Raw genomic sequence first — 23497 nt, forward strand, 5'->3', positions numbered from 1 at the left:
CTGGCTCATTCTACCCTTGCACTGCCCTCTCTCCTCATGGCAGCATAAGTATTTTTGTAACTGGACCAGGAAATTGATCCTGGATTAAAATTAATCCAGAAAAATAAACCACAGGAGCTGGTTTTAATTTGGATCAATTTCCAGCATCGGTTCAGTAAAGAAATGACACTGTAAGCATGTAAAAGAAAACAGGGCTAAGTAGCCAGGGAGAGGAAGAACCAGTTCCTTTCAAGCAACACTGCCAGCTGAAAGTGTTGGTGAAACTGTAGAGTCTGTATTTATCATCATGGAAAACAGACTTAATGAAGTGATGTAATTAGTACTTTCAAAACGACACAGTAACAGTTATTATCATGCACTGTGATACACTGCTGTTCAAGGTGAAATACAAAGTAACAACGTAATACCTTATATATAAAAATGTTCTGACAGAACAAGAGGACAGAGTCTCAAGCTACTCAGTGAAGGTATAGGTTGGATATTAGGAAAAAATTCTTCACCGAAAGAAAAATAAAGTACTTGAATTGTCTTCCCAGAGAGGTGGTAGAATCACCATCTCTGGATGTGTTTAAAAAAAGACTGACCATGGCACTTGGTGCTAATAGTCTAGTTGAGGTGTTAGGGCATAGGTTGGACTTGATGATCTTAGAGGTCTCTTCCAATCTCATTATTCTGTGATTCTGTAATATGGCTTTTTCCTGCTAGGTACCTACACCTAGTAGGAATGAAATCACAGTGCCATAAACACAAAACTAACTTTGGTAAGTGCAGCACAAAATTGCTGCTGGTGCATCAAACGTCCTGCACTATTATCAACTAAGTGACCTGCATTAAGTTATCTCACAAGTGTTTTTTTTTAAGCTTAGTAATATGGTCTAGCAAGTTTCACCTGTTTACTATAAGCTGTGTAGGTATGTTATTTCTTGCATATTCAACAAAAACATTAATAAATTTACCAAATTGCCAGAAATTTTAGTTAAGTTTAAATAAATTGGTGTTTAAAATATATACATAAACATAGAGAACCAAAAAGAAATTATGAACAAGTCTCTCTTCTATAGGTAAAATGGGATACTAGAGAATTACTTTAAAAAAGGACATGCAAAATTAAGACAGTAAAGACTCTTACTGTGAATTATCTTCATTATTTATTCTTTTCAGTTCTCTAATGTGAAGATTCCTAACTCTTTCCAAACGTTCAAGTTCTGCTTGTATTTCAGCTTCCTCCTGCAAATGAAAAGAAGGAAATATAAAAGCTCATTTACTTCCCATTTGAAAAGGGTATTTTTACCTCTGCATCAATACTAGTGGTGATGGAGGAACATTACATTACAAAATCCTGCTGAACTAAAAGAAAGCACTGCTCTTCTCTTAAAGCCAGAAAAATTCAGAAAGATAAGGCAAAAGCCTGTTTCAGGAAATCTTTCTGTTCATGAACCCACAGGTAATGGGATGTTCATGGTTTTGTTCTGCACTGTAGGGATGCTATTTGAAATGAAAGGCAGCTGGGTTTTGTACCTCAGCCAAGGAGACAAATTATCTGGGAAGCGGTCTAAAATTGATGTACAAAAAAAAGAAAAAAAATGATATATGGGCAATTATAGATTCTGTACAAACCAACAGATTAAGACATGTAAAATATTTTAAGGCTAGAGTGCAAATCAAGTAAAAGAATAAAAGAGCACATCATTATGGCAGAAACATTCTTAAGGTGCTGATACAAGACACCAAAACTAATCTAATTTGAAAAGATTTTTCCATTTGTATCTTATCAAAATTACAAATGAAGAATGTGTATTGCGTAAGATTTTAAGTGCAACTTCAAAAGAAGCATGTCAGGGAGGAGCACATTCCTTTACTAATTTCAGCACTTAATTTTATCTCATCTTTATTCAATGCATTAGGAAATAATGAAATAATTATTTATTCAGGTCCTCTAAAATCATAAAGATTTCATGATGCCTAATTTGTGGAAACTTATGTATCTATACTCAAACTGAGAAATACACTCATTGAAAGATATTGTAAACAGGGTTATACTGATTTCAGAGTTAGTGCCTCTAGAACCTGAAAATTTGAGGAAAGGGGAGACAAAATTAATCCATATCAGAATGCTCATAATTATGGAATTATTTCAGCTGAAAAGGAAAGAGGCCTGGGATCTGATATATATATTTTTTTAGCTGCAGCAACCATCACCTCTTGTTATTTTGGCACAGCCTTTTGCACAGCCACATGGTGTATCAAACTGGAATACTAATCAATTTTTCCTTTAAGGGAAAAAAAAAAAACAAAAAAAACCAAAAAAACCAACAAAAAAAAAACCAAACAGAAGAAAGAAAAGAAAAAAAGAAACAAACATCACAAAATAAAAACATATTTGTTTTTTGATCAGTTCTCCAATCCAATTTATTCTCTGACTGTACAACCCAGTGGTGCTGGCACAAGGGGATGGAGGCACATGTCAGCAAGGTAGAGAGTAAATGCCATAATGATATAGCATTTTCATAAATGCATATCCTGAAGCAACAACTTATTTGTATGACCTAAAACACATATTAAATCACCACATATCCAATTAATTGAGCAGTCTGGACTAGATGATTTCAGTGAATATCCTGAAACCATTCCCATAAGCAATGGAAAAAACTTCTCATCTCAAAACAAGACATGAAGTGAACCTCAATGGAAGAAATGAAAATCAAAATCCTAATAATTTAAAAACTGGACTAAGTAGCACTAATCTGCCAGCAGATCTGGGTGGACCATTTATTTTTCCTAAGATACAATGTCAAGAGTTGGGTTTTTTCCTGTTTATGTTATGTTAAACTCTTTTTTTTCTATATTTAAACACATCCCTGCAGCTCTCTGCTAAATACTCTGACATGATAGGCAGTTCCTCATAACCCAGTAGTCCTTTATAAAGAATTTTAGTCCTTCTCCCCTCACAGAAGGCCACACACTTACACACACAATTGTCTATGTTCTTCCCAAAGGCTAACAAAAAAAAAAACCCATCAGTTATGCCTCTTTTGGACCTTTTTGTTCATATATTATGCAATTCAGCGGTTCTCAAAATGTGGTTCATAGGCCAATGTTAGTCCAAAGAGAACTGGCTGGCTGCATTGTTTCCAGCTGTTATTTAGGACACTCAGGCTGTGAATACCTTTAAGCAAGAATAAACCAGCTTAGCTGCCTCAGGTCACTGCTATATAAAAGGAAGTGAGAAAACAAGAGCCTCTCTCCAGGACCAAAGCAACTAGCTGGAAAAGAATTTCCTGGGTAGCAGTAGGAAAAGAAAACTGGTGGTGGCAGCATGTACAGGGCACCAAAAATAAGAGCCCCAGGAAAGCATCTCAAGAGTGAAAAGGAAGAGGAGCAGTCAGCAAAACAGAATATGCTGAAGGAATGAAGAAAAAAAAATGTAAATACCAAAGAAGCTCAGGGAAGAAATACAGCCATGTAAAAATGAAGGTAACAAAATTGGTGTTCTTAGTTAATGACAAAATCTGTATCATACATAAGAATTATAATGTAAGAATATATTTTTATTATTTTCTTCACATATAGTCAAGTATGATTTGCTCAGAATAACATTTGTTTCACCCCTGGCATTCAGTCAAGGAATTTCCATCTTTTGCAAAGTACTCCAGCATTGATGCTCAAGGTGAAATCAATATTTTAGTATTAAAGAATCCTCTAATAATCCTCAATTTCATCTATCATTTGAAATTCCCATTAGACTTCCATAAAGTTAAAACATGGAAAAAACCCTACAGAATTTCCTAACAGAATTTATGTGAAGCTGGAGCTTCTAAACCATTAACAATGAAGGACAATGTGGGCAGTCTACTTCACCAGTGCCAGCAAATTATATGCAGATTTCCTACTACAGATTCAAGTACTTTCCTGTCATATTCTTTAGAAACAGCTGCAGCTTTCTCGAGGGACCAAGTTCAGTTTACTATAGTAGGATTTATAACAGGTGGCTTGTACATTTGAAGAAAACAGGCCTGCAACAGACTTGCAATATTTCAAGGGGAAAACACTACGACCTGTTTTGACTCAACAACTTGGGAACTACTACTCAGCACATATAAGTCCTTCTCTTTTACTCCTGTTGAAATATTTCTGTCTGCATCAGCTGCCATTCCATTTTACAGTTTATTCCTCAAAATCTTTGCTTGAATGAGCAGTAGTTTCTTCATATAATATTTATCTCACTACACAGATTTATTAGAATGATGAGATTCAAGAAAAAGGTTTTTTCAAAAGTCAAAAACAAGAGTAAAATATCTGCAGAAAAAATTTAGGACACAGAGAACAGATTTTCCATAAAAGTAAGAAAATTATATTCTCTCGTGATAGAATTTTTGATAACAACTGAAGTGAATACTGCAAACAATGAAAATGTTACATTAATTCAGAAGTACTGATGCTTGTGAATTGGACCTTTCTAAAGGCCAAAAAAACAAAAATAAAGAGTCCATGCATCAAACTTGGCTGGCTCACTGAGCTGTGAAACAAGAGCTCAGAAAGTGGAAGGGAAAGAGCAGGATTGGTGGCATCATCACTGATGGCACTCTTAGAAGGATTTAAGGAACCAGTACAGTGTTACACTGGATGGATTCATTACTGTTCCCCTATAATCCCAGTATTTATGACAAGTTGCACAAACAGAAACAAAAGGAAGGCCATTATCAGGCATAAAGTAGTACAGCAATTTTAGTATTAGGTTTTTCAATAAGACAGTTCTCAATAACCTATCTCTTCATTTTGACAGTACTAATTTTTATGGGTTTGACCGTGATTAAAAAGACATACCTTTTTGAGATGTCCTAATCGAAGCTTGAAAATTTCTTCCTGTTCATGGTACTCTGCTAGAGTCAAACTGAAAAATGAAACAATCATGTAATTATAATTTTATATGGTGGCAAAGAAAACAATACCATTTTTACTTAGAAACTAAAATATATCCAGTATCTTGTTATTTAGAAGTCAGTAGAAGTACACTTTTGAACCATCTGAACACCTTGGATTTGTCTTTTCAGGGTCAAAACATACCTACAGAATGCCTGTATTTGGTATTCTCCAATATTAACTGCTCTCCTGTTGAACCACTTTGCTTCTTCCAGATAGCCTGTTAATTACCTAGGTGCATCTTGAATCATATCACCATCCCAGATTTCAGCTGATGCTACTCCACTGCTTGGTTCTCAACTCTAACACATTCAGAAATTAGACAAGAATGATAACACTGGATTTCTGAGCTGTGATTTACAGACTGTAGTGCAAAACCATACATTTAAAGCTCATTAGCACTACATTTTGCATGAAACCACAAATTCAGCTTTGAATTTACATGTGACTCTCCTGCTTGTTCTGTTTGCATCTTCCCTTCCTCGGCAATTTCTGGCTACAGATAATTCAGTAGTCCCTCACTGTCTATAGACTCGCTCAGACATGAAGTCAGTTATCATGCAGAGAATCTGGACTCTTTGTACTCATTAGTAACTACGAAACCTGTGAACTGATTGCATGCAGTATCCATCTGATGAACAGAAAGGACAAACCATCCCAAAAATAAACCCAAGAGACTTAAATTCCAGGTAAGAAACTATGCACATATGAGGAAGAGAAACGGGATGAGGAAGGAGAAAGAGGTATGGCCTCCTTGAAAGGGTTCACACAAATCCCTATGAAAGAAATTAAAATTACATTTTTTATTGTTTTGCCTAGACCTAATGCTTCTTGCATGATATAAACCTACAACTCACAGTAAAATATGTTCTCACAAAGTCCATATTTCCATGGGTTCATCGATCAGCTGGGAAGATTGTTATGCAAGGTGGTTAGAAGTCTGAGGACTTGCAATATATTGTGAATCTGAGGACTCTGGTCTTGAGAATCACCAGTAGTTTTCCCAGAGATGAGGGACACAATTCAGATTTCTGTTACAGCAAATGCCAACCAACTTCAACAAAATTTGCCGAAATCTAATAGAATATGAAACTTCTTCCTCCCTTTTAAACTTCAAGTTCACCACAGTTTTCAGAATTCCAACACCTGTATTCTTCTTGCATCTCAAAAGTTGCTGATAAAGGCATGCATATTTTTCAGATAAATCTGGTGGTTCTGAAGCTTTCATAGAGCCCTTTTCATTCCTGTTATTATAAATACAGAATTTTGCTGCACATTTTCTGATTTGACCAGAACAGAAAACTGATTCAACCACATCTCAGTGAAATTACTGAGGATTTTTTTGACCACACCATCTAAATTTTCAATAAATTGGAAAGAGCCTCAGAAGACTGTAGTTATTTCATCAGCCTTCTGGGTCATATAGAAAACAGTCAGATCAGGCGACAAAAGCACCCATCATCACATCCTGTCAGAATCTGAGAGGCAAGCAATAGTTTCTTTAAGACATGTTACCCTGCATCTTTTTTTTCTTACTGAAATTCAGAGCAGTCTTGTATTACACTCAATAGGCATCCCCGAACACTCTGAAGGAAATGGAGGGAGGAAATTTGCCTCTCCAAGAAAAGCAAAAGGTTTCCTACTACCAGATTTTGGGACCTAACATTTATATTATTTTCCTAGAAGAATCTCCTCTGGGTGTAGACAGCTTATGCTACATCTTAAAAGAAGAGGCATTAAAGCAAATGTAAAATGCACTGTCTCCATAGCTAGGAAAGCTGGAAAACTACTTGCACTTTATACAATCCAAGTAACATCAGGAAACATAAGAAACAAATGCTCCAATCCCTGCTGTAATACATCTACTAGCACTATCAAAGAAATCCAGACTATGCTATATGACTTAAAACAATATCCCTGACACTTTTTCAATACTTCTGTTAGAACAACAAACTACTCTTTTTTTTAATGTGTGTAATTAAGTTCTCAGTTAAAAAAGACCAATGCCAATGTTTACAAGGTTGAATATTGTTGTTTCCAGATTCTTGTCTCTTATAAATTACAGGTTGTGCATTTCCCAAAATACAGATAGTAAAGTTTGTCTTTCTCAGGAAAATGAGTGAGTATATTTGGGTGGCTTTGCAAAGCTGAACCACGAGTAAAACACACTCAGTTTATGACATGACCTACCAGAACTTTCAGTGAACACTGAGAGCCTTAAAACACCAGATCCCCTTAAAAATGAACATAATATGGAAAATTTAGTCCTTTTTATAACACCTGATGTGTCCACACAGTTACAAAGTGACTAGGCTGCTCTAGCAAGCATTGCCTTTCAAAAAGTCCTGAAGCAGCCCTTTTGAGCACAGAGCACAACTTGGGCGTCATATTGAAAACATTAAGATTCAAAGTCACTCTTTCCATGTTTCTATGCCATAAGCCAATGATTGTTTTCCAACTTTGTATTTCCTTACAAATCTAACTCTACTAGAAGCACAGCACGTTTCACAGCAATCTAAAACTGTCATTACTGACCACCACACTTTGGAGAAAGGTATATAAAACAGAGATGTACACAGATATAGTCACTTTGGATTTTGTTTTACTTCTGAAAAACAAAACTTTATTCTCTCATACTCAGAAACACTTTTTTTTAGGAGTCTATTAGTTTTTATCTAAAAATACAGTGTACTTTGTATTAAAATAGCACACAACAAACAGCAGTAAGCTTATAACAGTGTCTGCTTTCTGGCTGTATGCCACCAGCTCACTGCACAGTCTGAAAACATCCTACCAGCCTAGAGACTGCTCCCCATCAGCCCACCACTTTCTACCTGCATCCACTCACCATACCTTTTGCAGGGCAGTGGCAGCTGGAGGCATCTTTTGAAAACAGAATTACAGAATCACAGAACATTGGAAGGGACCTTAAAGATCATCTGATTCCAATCCTCCTGTCATGGGTAAGGATGCCACCTACTAGATCTGGTTGCTCAGAGAACCATCCAAGGCACCTACAACACATCACAGTTTCCTGCAGAAGGGGTTGCTCCTTTATCACCTGAGACAGACAGGTCTCATCAGGCGTGGAGGAAGAAAAGGCTGAGGAGCACAGGGCAGGGACATCAAACCAGAAACCAGGCTGCTGCCATCTTAAGTTGGATAGTCAGGTCTGGGGCTAATCTGAGGAGCACTGGGGAAGAAGAGCAGCTGGGAACAGACTGCATGAATAAATATGGTAACAGTCTGGTCCTGACCATGATCTTTTCTGCACAAAATTACTGTACAATAAATGCTGTATTTTAATAATTTTAATTTGTCTGCTGCCAGCAGCCAAATAAACCCTGAAACACATGCAATAAATTCTGGAAATTTCCCAAAATGCACTGGACATAATCAGTGTATGTAGCATAATTCTCCTGTGACATAAAGGGCCACAATGTACCTCTCTTACTTGTTGCTGGAAGAAAGTAGATGGTTTTCCTGGCCTGAAAGACTTGATCACCATCAATTAAAACTTTTGGTTTTTGTTGTTTGTTTTTTTTTTAATTAGAAAGAATAGGCCTATCAGAGGCTTACATTTCCACCTTCAGATTTCAAAGCTTTTTACACAATATACATGTGTTGACATAACCAGTCTTCCTCACAAGTGCAGACAAAACCTTCTACAGTCAAAATTATTTCACTAGTGGGTACAGACAAGACAAAAAGCCCAAACTAGCCATGTGTTCCTTGGTTTTCACCATGATCAAGCCTGGTACATTTACAAGCATCTCTCCTCCCACCTCTGCCCTGCTGGAAAATCATCCTAGAAATATAAGCACAGCAGAATGCAGCCATGCTCCCAAACAGCCATATACACATCCAATGCAAGTTTTCTGGCTACAATTTCTGAAACTCTTCCCTTTTGGTCCAAGCTTATTCTCACTCCAGTTCCCCAAATTTCTACAAGGATGAATAAACTTCAACCAAGTCAAAACCTTTCATGACGTCTTTTCACCCATTGTTTCCATGTTTGCCTTAGAAATAGACTGCCTCAGGAAAGGAGCTGTTTTTATTTGTCCAGTAAAGCCCAGACACATTGTTGGCACTTCAGCCTGAAAATTTCCTGAAAATATTTTTATTTGTTCCATACAGAACAGAATGCTCCTGCTATGATGCATTTGTTCAGCTACAGTAACAAATCCTGCCAGCTCTCTCTGCTCTCCCAGTCCAAACTGCATGCAGGGATGAGGATGCATACAGGCTACTATGGAGGAACTGGGAAGCACTTGAAGAGTTGGCAGGGAAGTGAATACAACTGAAATGGCTGAAGCTGCAGAGGAAGGATTCCATCATCTAAACCAAATAAAACATTGCTCCTAGAAACAGTTGTCTCATGAAATAAGAGCTGCTTCCAAAAAGTGGGGACTTGCATTATAGTCTTACAGAATCCTCTCTCATGTCTCTAAAGAATTTGGAAGAGAGTTTTCAAACACATTTTTTCCAGGGCTAAGAAGGCAACCTCTACTTCAAATAATTTTTTTTCTTTAAATATATTTAAATGTATTCCTTTCACATAAGACTAATAAAATTACTCTGCTCAGTAGAAAACAGAACTCTCAAAATTGAAACTACTTTTTAGTTTTGGCTTAGGCCACAAAAAGGGGAAGAATGATGGAAAACCAGGACAATGTTTAGACTCATGTGTTCCATGTTACTTGAAGCACCAAGCTACCATTCATTCCCAAGACACTGGCAAGCTAGCCACTTTTAGAACAATAAATACAGAGTAAAAATTCTGCATTTACATTCCTATCAGAGACCACAGTAAATTCAGCTAAACTGAAACAATGTCCTTATTAAGAATACCTCAGGCAACACCTTCAGTCTGTTTCAAAACAGTTGACACCTGTTTGCAGAAAAAGCTTCAGTACTCCTGATTGTTACAAAGCTATAGAACATTTTGTCTCATCAATACCAGAAGCTGGAGATATTTTTTTAAAGAAACAATGCAGTAGTAAAGACACCTGTTGGTAACAGGAAGCAGTTTGTATGTTTTAAATAAACCTGCTTGATCACTTGCATCTATGTTGTACTAATTCACTACTGGTTTAGTTCATTAATCTCAAGCAGTTCTGCATTTCCTCATGCCTCATAAAAACAGAACCTTTTCCATTTGACTATACTAATTAAGATCATTACTGTCGAAGTAATGCAGAAACAGTGATAAGCAATGTAATAGGGGAGAATCACATAGAACACATGACAAATTTACTCTAAAATGGAAGTGCATAAGATACACAAAACAATTAATTCTGTACTGAGAAGCAAAATGGAGTCAACAAATAATACTACAATACAAAGTTATAACAAATCCTGAATACAAAAGACCCCTTTCAAGTAAGAGTGTACTAAGAGTGTAATGTGGCTAAATCTTGTGATCTCAGGATGCATTACAGATCTCCTCAAAGACCTGAAATAAAATTTATAAGCTTATGATACAGGCAAGTAATCTCATATCTAGATTAGATAATGATCGAAATATGATACTTAAATGCAAAAACAGTTTTGATTCAATAACTACTTAAATTTTTTCTAGCATTAGATACAAAAGGACAATTTTTATTGTTCTCCTAACAATTCCATAACAAGTAAGCATTTTCATGTGTCATTTAACATGTAACTGGTTAAGCCAGATGAAATGAAAATTTGCAGTCTTTACTAAATTGGAAATTATTTAACACCATGTAATGCCAGAAAATATTCCAAAGTTTAAAACCAGGAACTCATCTTGTCCTACTTAAAAATTAGAACATGTTGTCTGTATTTTTTCCCTAATTTGTATTTCATTATCTCTCATAGGAGCAATAAGACTATGGGAGCATAACCAGACAAAAGTTAGCAAATAAAAATTTCTGTAAATTTCCATGTATTTTCCATTACTTAAATGTTGCCTTTAATAACAGGAGGGATTACATTCAAACACACAGCAGTATTATTTTTAACACAACAGCAATATTTACTGTACTATGCTGAAGTATTAATTAAGTTCTAAGAAGAAACACAGGCACTAAGCATTACTAAAAAGTCACAATGAGCAATGACTCTTCAGCTCTCTACCAAAACATGAGTAATGCTAAACAAGATTTGCTTACATTGCCAGCCTTACTACTGTATTTTCATGGTATTTTTATCACAGTAAAACAACTTCACAATGTGAATTTTAAGAATGATGCATTATGTAAAACACATGCAGCTGTCTTCAAAGGGATGGTCCAAATGTATTTATTTATTCAGCAGATCTAACCAGGGCAATTAAATACCCTCCATCCCCAGAGGTATAAATTACTGCCTCCACACTTGAGAGGTGGCAAATGACTATGCCCAATACAGGTAGCTTACTTCTGCAAAGTAACACAGATCAATTTGCTACTCTTTTTAAGCCTAATTATTTACTTTTTACTTTAAAATAAACTAGGAACAAATACACTATCAGCTGCAGTGTCTTAGCCTAAAGGGCAGTAACTAATACCTTGAAGCAGCAATTTCATAAAATATTCAAATGAAATGCCAAAAACACATCTTTGTGTGCCTTGAATTAGACCCTTTTTGTCTGCAGGAAAAAAATGTCCCCAGAAAAAAAGAGAGGCCTTTAAGAACTTTCAATTTTTATGTTTCAATGACAAAAAATTAAAACACTGTCAATATGTGAAATGGGATCAGTAACTTCTGACAGTTGGTCTCAGGATGCAGCATTCAGAAGGAGAGAAAGGATATTTCCATTTGTTTTAAGACATGTCGTCACATACTAAAGGCTGAAAAAAGACTTTTTTTTTTGTTAACTAGATACTGTTATATGGAAAAAATAATCTCCAACTAAAAGAGAAGCTCCTAAAAGAAATGGGGATAAAGAAAAGTTCAATCAGTATCAGTGACATTACAAGACTAAGAAGCCAAGCTAAGGAGACTTCTAGATCAGAAAACATTGCCTATCCCCGGAATGGGCCCTTCTCTGGTGACTTTACCAAAAATAAAATGTAGAACAACCTCATAGACAGTGCAATTGTACAACAACTTCATAGACAGTGGTGCAAATTTCCCTAGCATCAGCAAGTCCTTAGTGAGAATATAGCTGCTGAATATACCAAGTGTCTTTTTATGCTGTTATTTGAATAGAACACACACAGACAATATCTCAGAATTTATGTAAAAGACTGATTGAAATGTTAAACTTACAGCTGTGGTAAATTTGGTCTAACAAAGGGATCGTTTTCTGCCCCATTCACAGCTTTATTTTTCCTCTGCTTGGGTTCAGAATTGGCAGATGGTGCCTGAGAATTATTTGTAGTTGGAGGCTTTCGCTTGGCCAGGAGCTTTCTTTGCCTTTCAATGTCTTCCCTTTGTTGATTCACCCACTCTTGCTGCCTGTAAACCCCAAAAAAACCTTTATTAAAGTTTCATCAATTTGCATTTTTTCAAGAACTTTTTAACTGATAAGGCGTTCAGAAAATTTAAAAAACTTACTGAGCATGTGAAAATATTTCCTAGGAGAACGAACACCAGTGTTCTTCATTAAGTGGAAAAATTTTGCTAAAGTTATGGCACAATTTACTTTTTAAATATATGGTGGCTTCAGGGGGATTTGTTTGGTTTTTGTTGTTTCAGGGTTTTGTGAGAATTTTTGTTTTGTTTTGTTTTATTGTTTGTTTGTTTTGTTTTTGAAAGTGTTATGCACTAGAAAAAGAAAAAATAATCTGAACTGGTGGATATCTTACTTTATACCATCAAAAACACCCCCTGACAGCATCAGTAGAGAGCAACTAATTTTTATAGGCCAAATATTGAATTGGATCCGGCCATTCCCAAATAAATTATCAGTTTTGTTGTGTGGCAAACGATTACAGCTTTTATGCAAAACACATCTACAGACTGTTTTTAAAACTGTTTAGAAAAACAGTGCCCCAGGCAATCCCATAATGCTAAGACTAAATACTGCCCTTCAAAAATGAAGATCATGGTGAATTACTTCTTAAAATATATGTATTCTTCCATCTATATATCTATCTGTATCTCTGATGAATCAGATTCATTACCAAGGAACTAATTTGGAAGCACTGCATAATTATTTTACCACCATCTCTGAGAGTATTGCAGAGCCCTTTTCCTTGTCCCATCTCTGCTGCAATCCCTGCTATGGCAGCTCTTTTCCAGGTGGGTGCTCTCCACCATCCACTTGCACTAGACCCTATCTGAGGCTGCCAGATCTGTCACTGATCCTTCACAGCACTAAGGGGCGGGATGCCAGAAAAAGCTGCTGCCATGAGGATGTGCAGGTAGCACCTATGTGACCAGTGACAACTTCACAGAGCTCATCTGTCCCAATGACCACCAGTCATACTTGGTTAGCTCCCTGAAAATTCACTGATTTACCTTTAGAATTCTATCAGCTGAGTTGAATAACTATGTGCTGCTTATTTACCACATTCATGCTTTTCTAAACATAGTTAAAACAAAGTGGAACCAAACTGTTTTTAGATACACAACCTCAGCATTCCCTCACCTGATTAACAGAGTTCTATACTCTATTCTCAGTCTTCAAAAGGCAAAGCAAAATACAACATATGAAAAGCTGCTTCAATCCTAGGACATGAGTAATAAAAAAGTCCACTAGAGGGAAGTAACAATTAGTGAGAACTTTAAGAACATAGACTAACTTCACAAGATTTTGAAATGCAAAGCCATCTGTCCACTGTTCAGTAAATGAAGCACCATGACGAACTGTTGTAAAATGCCCCAGGCGTAATCTGTCTTGCATGCTCTTCTCTCTGCTTGCCAGCTTCTCCTGTGTGCTCTAAGAAACAACAAAAAATTTTCATATTTAGTAACAAAGTGTTCAAAAGTCAACAGCCTTTTAAGGCAGGGGTAAGAGGAGAGTAAACAAAAATACACTGTAGTATTTACCCCATTTATTCTAATTTCAACAGAACTCAAGCATCTGCCTGCAGCTGACAGAACCAGTACTAGAGGACCATTTTTGCACCAAAAACTCCCCTGAGTTTGGCTCTGTTTTCCTATAAAGTTTGCTGCTCTTCATCATTAAAAAACCATTTTATTTAGAGTATCAGCATCATAGAGCATACAATTAAGATTGTATGTATCAGTATATGTCTACTACAACAAATAAACTGACTCAGATACCGAAGAAAGCACTTCCTATGCTTGGCCTGGAAACTTCCTCGACAGAGCATTATGTGAGTGTTTGTACCAAGTGACCTGGGGCAGGGACCTCTGTGTGGCAACACACTGTGGGCAGGCTTAACAGATATTCACTTGCAGTGACAGAAGCAGATGACCTTCTCAGAACCTGCACTTACCACAAGCACCCTTGGGATGTGACAACCAACTGAGTCTGCCTGCTCTCCCTCACAGAAAGAGTACTATGAACACCTACAAGGAAACCTCTTTGATTGCTACAAATGCTTGCTTCATAAGAAATGTCTGTGGCCCAAAATCACACACTCAAAGAGTGAGAAGTTGTCAGAATTAAGGCTTCCTTTTACAAACAGACTTCTAGACTGAAGAAGGGCCTTTCACAGGAAATATCCCTTGTGATATTGTCAGTCTGAAGGTATGCATTACCATCATGCCAAACAGATCTGATACATCTTTTCCCCGCATTCCCCTCATGCTAGGACTTAAAAAGATCTGCAGTAATTTATTTATGACATGCTAGTGAGAAAATTCTCCTGAATCTTCCAGTGGCTCACTCTGTGCCATTGTGTATGACAGCAGGATCCAGCAGCTAGCACTAGGTAAGGCACTGGGGCTGTTTAACTTTTTTGTATCTTAAATTCTAATAATATGTTTTGCTACTAACTTTTAAAGATTTTTTTAAAATCAGGCTATTTTAAAGAAGAGGGAGAGAAACAAGGTATCCATGTCTTCTAATAAATTGCTATGAGTTTAAATATAATTGGTGTGAAATTTTAAAAAAGTTATTCTTTCATTAATAGTAGTATAAAGGTAGTCATCTTCATTTCCTATTTTTCATTAATTCTGAGCTAACATGGCATTTTATCATTTTACATCAAAAATTACTGTAGCCACTTAAGTGTCTCACAAATAGATACTATCCATCTCCTCTTCACAACAGATTATGTTCAAAAATTCTTTTATCCCCTGTGATCTTACAATTTGTCCAGAAAATATGCCACACATTAAATTCATAACTTCCATGCTTTGCTATTTTGAATTATTTACAATGGATAAATCCTAAAATTAAAAAATGTATGTTTTCTCCAATGTGAAGAAGACTAAACGTTTTATTTAGCTTATTCAGGTTTATAAAAATAGTGCCATATAGACCATGGACACAAAGTTTCAATCTCATGTGACTAATGTGAAAAAGTTGAAGTGAAAATGAAGGAATCATAATGGAGTGTTACAGCAGTCTCCCAGCTTTTGTCACAAAGATTTTAAGAGCAGTAAACTTACCTTTTCAATTAGAAGCTTCTTGCTCATTGAAATACATTTGTTTAACCTTTCTTTGTATTTTTCAAGTAGTTTTTGTTGTTCATCTATTTGTCTTCTAAGATCACAATTAGCCTAATAAATATATACAAAATACGAAGAGATATATTGAAACACTGTTTTTTAAATCAGCTGTCACAGAAAATAAATATATCTAATTTCACATGACTAACGTAAGGAACATACATGCATAAACACATCTATTTATCTAAATAAAAATTTCATTTCACAGCTATATCCCTATCTATAGAAGGATGTCTTGATTCTTTTTTATTTCCTTTACATTGTTCTGTATTAAAGAGCTTTCAGCATAATGAGAATATATAAAAACCCTGTACCAATCTCATGTTCAGCTCTCCACTGAGGGCTCCACTTACATTCAAACTGGAAGTTTATATTTTAGCATCGGATCTTTACACATAATTTCTGAAGTCAAGTGAATCCTAACATCTTCAATTTAAAAGAAAGCAAAAATTTCACCATTATAAAAGTTCAAATTATCTGGGTAGGAAGTTTAAAAAATGCCCTGTGTTCCAATTATATTTAACTTATTACCTTAAAAATCCCACAACAATAGTATTTTGATTAAAAAAAATAATTTAGGATTGTCTATCCCATATTGTTGAACATGTGTTAAAACAGTATACATATACAATTTCACAGTACATCATTGCACGGGTTAATATTTTTATGTATTGTGCATATGGATGTACACATAGAAACACTAATCAGACAACAACTTGTGAAATACAGCTTTGTTTCCTATTTTATATTTCCATATATACCATCTCCCATCTTCCAGAGCATAAGCATTAAGATTTTTTTTTCTGAAAACGAGTCTTAAAGTATTGTGTAGTTTTCTTATTGAAAGTAGTTATTCATTGCCTGTATTTATTTCTGTCATAATCACCTCCATTCTAAAAATGCCAACAGTTGTTCCACACATAATGGCAATTCACAATTAGAACCAAAAAAAAACCCAAAACCACTCGTTAGGTGACTTCTAATATAAATTTAAGGAATTCATGAGCTGCCTGCAAATGGCATCACCTTTCTTTCCACCTTCAGAAGTCTACAAATCTATTTAATCATTAACAAGTTGTAGCAGAGAACCTGAAAAAATATCTTATACATTTCATTATATAGATTTCTTAGATTTAAGAAAAAATTACAAAAATTAAAAACTTGTTATACCTTTTTATTTAAGTAATTTTTTTAAAATCTAAAAACTTGTCCTCATATTCAGTCTGCTGTTCTGAATAAATACCTTTACCCGATGTCCAACACTTACCCTGAGTAAGTCATCTATACGACCTTCCTTCTTTTCCAAGTCTTGATTTTTATTACTTTCTAGTGCAGCTAATTTCAGCATTGTGAGATCAGTCTAGAAAGAACATTTTTAAATATTTATCCTTTCCTTTTACAACTACCGCATTATTATTTTTATGCTTCTTAGGCAGAGAAATAAACATTCAACAAGACCAGAAAAATCTTATTTTCAGGTGTTTGGAAGTATCATTAAAGATTCTTATTCAAAATCACTTTCCCTCCACATAAGGACAAATATGAACAGTTGGGACAAACCATTAGAAGATTTCATCACCAACTGTGAAGTTTCTGTTCATAAAAAAGCATAAAAAACAGAGCAAGAACATAAATGTCAACTAATTAATTTCTCTGTACCAGTCAACAGGTGAAGCAAGCTTTTTCTGACTAATACAGAAGACAGAACACATCACACCAGAAATGGCAGAGAGGATGAAACAGTTGATTTCAGCTTGTAAAAGTCATGTCAGAATTGTGTTGATCATTTTGATTGCCATTTTATCCATCTCATTTTTCTTCTTCAATGTCGGATTTTAAATGCAGTATGACAGTGGCAGCTGTCAATTTATATACTGCCTGAAAAAGCAGCCTCTATTTCTAAAATCACACAACAGCTAAAATCTTGAGCAAAAACCTACCAATGCCATGGTCATCTATGTAATCATGAAGTACCATGCTGGGAGCTGAGCAAGTGCAGAATACAAAACCCTCCAGAGATATTTAAATTAAGAGCTGCTGAACTTAACTGAAAAATGCTTTGGCAATTTTAAAAAGCAGAGCTTTTGAAAGTCTTTAAGAGTTTATAAGAAGTTAAAAGACAAATAAATAAACATGACTGCTTCTTTTTTCTGCGATCTAAAGTGATCTACTCAAAAAGTTACCTGAGTAATTTTAATAGATAACTGCTTTGGTTGTGTGAGAGGGTGGTCCCCAAAAACTAACGAAGTAGGAGAAGGACTATTCTGTCGAACCTGAAAGGCATGAAAGCAAAGTATTTTAGATACAGATGTTATACTTAATTATGAGCATAGCCTTGGTACAACTCTTGGCAGGAACAATTCAAAGAACAGAGAAATAAGGCATTTTTTTTACACAAGCTACTACTTGAAGCACTGCATTGAGAGCTATCAGTATGGCGTTACATACCACTTACAGTTCAGAAAGGGTGAACATATTCTCTGAGAAAACTGAGATTGTCACTTTTAGGAAACAGACAGAAAAATTTAAGACAATACAAGACTGACATAAGGTGATGGCAGTCTTACAAAGACTTATTTTTCTGATTCTGAGTTTTCACAACTCAAGAATAATGTGAGTTATTTTTGGAATGTTTAGTTCTCATGGAAGAACCAGAGAGGGGAAGCTAGTGCAGATCAGAACACAAATCCCGTTAATAAACGTAGTTTGTGTGAATGAGACCTTTTTCAAGCCAAATTCCAAAATCTGTATTACATTCCACATTGTTGGCAAGACGAAGAGGATGCCTGAAGTTGAAAGCACATGGAATAAAAGCTGAGGTCTACCTTCAGAGAAAACAAATCTTTTCTGTAGCTGGCAAAATTTGTTTAGCCATTTAGAATAACACATTGGTATGCTGAGCACTGAAACTGTGCTTATACGAAGGAAAAAAAAATGAGTTAGTACGACCAACAGAGAATTTTAGAGGCAGATTAGGTATCAATTATTGAAAAAAATTACAATTTATCAAAACCCAAACTTTTAAAGTTCCAAGCTAGGGATCCAAGTTTCCTTAGAAGTAACAAAAAACCTCCCCTTTTTTGTGTGAGGCCTATGAATAGATGTCATTACAACACTTTAACATTTATTCAACATTTTACATAACTCTCTTGTATTTAAAAGATGTGTAAGAAAAAATGACTGAGTGTTAATAGAAAATTTTAGTTTTAATACTTAATTTGATTTCTTTTTTTCCTTTTGGAAGAATGAACTCTTTCCCAGAACTCATTCCTTTGAAAACTCTCCCCTTGAATACAGATTATTTTCAATATTGCTATTTTTAGACTATAAAGGTATCTCCTGCAGTTATGAGTTCCCAGACTTACAGAAGAAGGAGCGGAATGTGAATTCTGAGGAGAGCGGATTGCAGGAGGTACGCCTCGCACTGGACTCGAGCCGTTTCCACCTTGGTACTGTAAAGCACATATGGACCTCCAATCAGTCAGTCTCCTCAAAATACATTATACATCTACTGAATGTACACAGTACAGCCTACAGCACGGCTGTACACAGCATTTGTAAATCAGATTGTATTACTTTTATTAGTGCACTGCTTGAACAGTGTGAAAGACAATAGTTTTTGTATTTTAGTTCAGGCTCCATCAGGAGACGATTGCATCTCTATTTCAAGGTTTAATTCTCAGAAGCATACATAAAGAAAAAAGAAGTAACCTCTCAAGAGGCCTGTCTATTATAACCAAAAATTCTGTAGCATCCAAAAAAAGCTAAAAGTATATTTTAGAAGAAAATTTTAAAACCAAAGTAAAATCTACAAAACTCTTACCTCAAAATAGTCACTAATCTTGTGACCACGTCCCCCAATATTCTTTCCTGCAACAAATACAGTAATACATTAGAATTTGTTAAATAAATTACTTGTGAAGGTGTCTTACATTTTTTCCTATAAAATAATTATAGTAAAATCTTACCACTTGTTAATTGGTTTTCTTTGATGTGGTAATATGTGATGTCCCTATATAGGTAATTAGGGATTGCCAAAACCAAGGGAATTGCATAATCCATTCATTGAGAAATCAGATATTAATTCACCCTCAATTCCTAAAGCAGTTTAGAGTAGCCTTTATAGAAACCCATCTTAAAGATGACACAAAACTCATCTCTCAACCTATAGATCAAACCTTCAGTTCTAAGTCCCTCCCCTTTTCAAGGCCTATCTCAAAGAATCAAATTGACCAAGTTATTAACATTATATATATAGTCCAGGTCAGTCATTATGCCCAAATATTCTGTGCAAGGATTTTCCTAGGTGCCAGTAACAGTGAGGGCATAGAGAATGATAGGTATTTCCAGTACTCTTAATCTGATTATGAATTGGGTAACTCATAGTGCTAAGTAGGGAAATAAAACTCTAGCAACTGAGATTAGAATTTACCTTAAATGGATTGAGACTTCAGGAGAACTAACATGAATTATATTTCTTCAACAGGAGGACCTAGCCCCAACATGGCATTCCAGATATTGCACCTACACATTACTGGATGCACAAATGTTTTCTTCTGTTTGGCCCTAAAATGACCAATAAATCTTAAGACTGGGCTTTTCTTCTGTAGAAGTCAGACAACCTGTTAGGAAACATCTTGAAAATGGACTATTGTTCAAAGATTTTTACTTTCTAGAAAGGAATTTTTGCAATATATTAGGACGTCATTACCTATAGATCCATAAATATGATTTCCACTTTTTAGCAAAGATTTTCAAGCTTTTCTATTGTTTCAGCACTGATGAATTCTCTCTAGTTCAATATACCTGTGTACAGACACTGCTGCATAATGCTGTGTCACTGAGAAGTAACATAAAAAAACCAGAAACATTTGACAGCCCATTTTGTGTCAAGACTTCTAACAGAAAAAATTAGATAAAATAATTCCAAGACCTAGAACAGCACACAGCCAACTTCTCCAGTAGTTACCCAGTCAGTGCATGTATTGCTGCTACTTCCCTCTAGCCAATTCTTTACCTACCCTGTAATTCTGCTAATAATTTTTGTCCTCATGCTTAACTCTCATACACCACTTTATCAAACTTGCTTTCATGCAGGTAAATGAGACAGACTGCATTCCTCTTCAGTATGGAAAAATCTATTTGATGTCATGTTACAGAGCTCTGCACTGAAGAAATGTGTCAAATTATTTTGGCACAGCCAATTATGAATAGATTTACACTGATTTATACCACCTTCCAATTACTTCTATGTTCTAAATAATCCTTTTCTTCAATATTTATGGATTAATTTACATATTACAAGGTCAATATCCCGGATATGCAATATACAAAAGATTGATTTCTTGTTTCTTTTTTCCAATACAATAGTTTTTTGCTCTGCTTCAACTTCACTGTACCACTCCAACAGGCTGCAATTTCTTAGGCCAGCTCCTTGAGAATATTGCAGTGCAATATAAAGTTTTACTGCTGCTGACAGTAAAACAATGATAAGATATTATAACAACGTTTTCTGTATTAAAAAGGCCCAAAAATTTTCATCATCTCTAATTTCAACATTCATTAGTAAGAGGAAGGATAAGCTACTAGAACAATGAAAATAGGAAATTTCACACAGGATCTTTGAACAAAGTAGATGTCTACAAAGTAACACTTAGGAAGAAATTAATTTTAATCAAACAACATGATCATTCTACTAATAGCATGCTGCATCACAAAGATTTCCAGATATGGAGTCTATTGCTTTATATATGAAGTGACATTTTCTAGCTCTGTTAGAATGAAAAATAAAGCTGATACAGATGTCATCAGAACTATTTCCACTCCTTTTCTGATGAATTTTTGTCTTGAGGTTAAATTTCCACCAGTTGTCACACAAAGAGAGGAATGACAAAAACTAAACTTTGTAAATATTAAATTAGAAATCAGTGTCATAATTATTTCCACACCCTTCTAGACTAATACAATCTTCCACAAAAAAGGAAGAATAAAATTCTTATATATACCTGTAAAACAAGCATCAGATATTGTAATCAGTAATCTTTTTCTCCCCTTATCCTCTGAAAAGAAATTCAAACCACAAGATATTTTGCACAAGAAGAATTGCTGTTATTCTTAAAAAGATTACAGAGTTATATCATAGCTGTGAGTTTAACATGCAGCAGCTCATGAGTCTTTTGGGTAATTACCAGTCCCATTCATGTTTTACGTGCCCATCCCTTCCAGTGACAAATGGGAGGTGACAACAATACATAACTTATCATCCAAAACATAACACCTATCTTACGTAAGTGAAAATACAGAATTTTTAAGGCTAACAGTCAAAACTGTGTTACATGCAATCACTACCTAGTCAATTTATATTTTAATTTACCTTGGCTGCTTTCACTCTGAGTGTCTGCTTTTCTTTTTCTTCCTCTGGAAGGTTCTGACTGTTTCTTCTCTGGAGTCTACAAACAACAAAAAGAACACGATGCATAAATAAGTTCTATTTATTTGTATTACTGCTGTATTATTATGAAATAAATTTAAATCCTCATCCATAAAACATGATTTCACAATTCAGCAGGGATGCCATTTCAGATCACAGTTAAACTAGATAATATGATCTTTGGTCAATCAGGTACAAGCTAGAAGAGGTATTTAACAAAGTGAGAAGTAATTCTTAAATTATTTCCCAAAAGGCAATTCCACATATTAATTTTTAAGCAATTACTCCTTTTCATTCATTCCAGGGTTTATGAATACCCATTTTCATTTCATTTATGTCTATATCTTACCAAGATCTCTGTATTCCAGTGCAAGTGTTTTAAAGCTAAATACTTAAGTGAAATAATCTGATTCTTGATGGTGTTTTCTACACACTGCTGTAGCATAAACACAAAGTCCCAATGCTTCAATAGGAAGCCAATAATGTTACACTTCTTCATAAGTGTAAAAGATATTTCCAAACTAATAAAAATGGTATAGATTTCTAGAATCTGCTGAGAATTAAAAAGAAAGAAAAAGAGGAAAAAGTAGAGAGCAAAAATTGCTCAAAATGTTAATCTCTAGCCACTTAGAAAGTGTCGTCCTCCCCATACAGTTTTATCTCAAGGAAAAGAAAGAGAAGTATCAATGATAAGTGAAAAAATACAGATCTCTGAATATTTCTGGGATAAATTTTTCTACACAGTTGCCCAGAAATTACAATCACCATGTACAACACAGATAACAAGAAAGGGCTGTGATCAGAAGCATCTCTAAATTATATTTGCTCCTCTTTGATCTGAGGATTCAAACCAGTTAGTCTCCCCAGTTTAAATAATACAAGCTGCTCTTGTTCAACATATTGCAGCTCTATGTGTATGTATTCTTCATGGTGCCTCATACATAACTGGAGAAAGCATAGGAGACATTACATTAACTATTTTATCAGTAAACTGAACTAGTAAACATGAACTATTTTTTACCTTAACAGCTTAGACTAAATTTGAGATCAGTGACAAGATGCTTCATTCTCTCATGATATCATCATTTTATCATTTTATTGTATCTGCCATTTGGTGCTCCAAGTATGCTTTCTTAGCACAGCGAATTGTATGAACATTCAAATTTCAACCATCACTAAATCATTTCAAGGACCTTTCAATTCCAAAATCTTTGTGTGGATATACTCAAACATGAATTTACTACAAATACCCAACAGTATTTATGTTGGCAAGAGCCACTTAAAGCTACCTGTGATCCCTAGAAAATTATTAGTCGATAAAAGAACCAGCAGGAAAAGAAAGGTCTTCCTTTGCTATACCATTTATTTTTTATGTGTTTTGACTATGTGTGTTGCTTCATAAAGATATCTTTGGAAGTTTTACAACTGTAAATGTTGTACTATCAGGCTGTAAATTAAGTTTAAATGAAATATATACTATTTTAAATAAACTCATCCAACTGACATCATCTGACTGCATCTTCTACAGGGCTATCATACATTAGCCAAGTATACAACACAGACTCCTGGAAATGGAGTTAACTCAAGACTATTGATTCTACAAGCAGAAAG

General features: G+C 35.1%; 1 protein-coding gene across 3 annotated transcripts in view; it reads right to left on the reverse strand.

Annotated features, from left to right (window-relative positions):
- TLK1 (tousled like kinase 1) overlaps nucleotides 1–23497 on the reverse strand; it is a 67553-nt gene that overhangs the window by 12418 nt on the left and 31638 nt on the right. For all 3 annotated transcript variants that reach the window (XM_021552450.4, XM_021552448.3, XM_021552451.3), the window contains exons 4-13: nucleotides 21830–21905; nucleotides 19280–19326; nucleotides 18822–18908; nucleotides 17640–17729; nucleotides 16724–16816; nucleotides 15397–15507; nucleotides 13617–13753; nucleotides 12139–12327; nucleotides 4825–4891; nucleotides 1130–1227 (exon numbers count right to left, since the gene is read on the reverse strand). In XM_021552450.4, the coding sequence (XP_021408125.1) occupies nucleotides 1130–1227; nucleotides 4825–4891; nucleotides 12139–12327; nucleotides 13617–13753; nucleotides 15397–15507; nucleotides 16724–16816; nucleotides 17640–17729; nucleotides 18822–18908; nucleotides 19280–19326; nucleotides 21830–21905 (995 nt within the window). The remainder of the gene's footprint in view (nucleotides 1–1129; nucleotides 1228–4824; nucleotides 4892–12138; nucleotides 12328–13616; nucleotides 13754–15396; nucleotides 15508–16723; nucleotides 16817–17639; nucleotides 17730–18821; nucleotides 18909–19279; nucleotides 19327–21829; nucleotides 21906–23497) is intronic.

Source organism: Lonchura striata, chromosome 7, assembly GCF_050655825.1.
Source record: "Lonchura striata isolate lonStrDom1 chromosome 7, ASM5065582v1, whole genome shotgun sequence".
Taxonomy (NCBI): domain Eukaryota; kingdom Metazoa; phylum Chordata; class Aves; order Passeriformes; family Estrildidae; genus Lonchura; species Lonchura striata.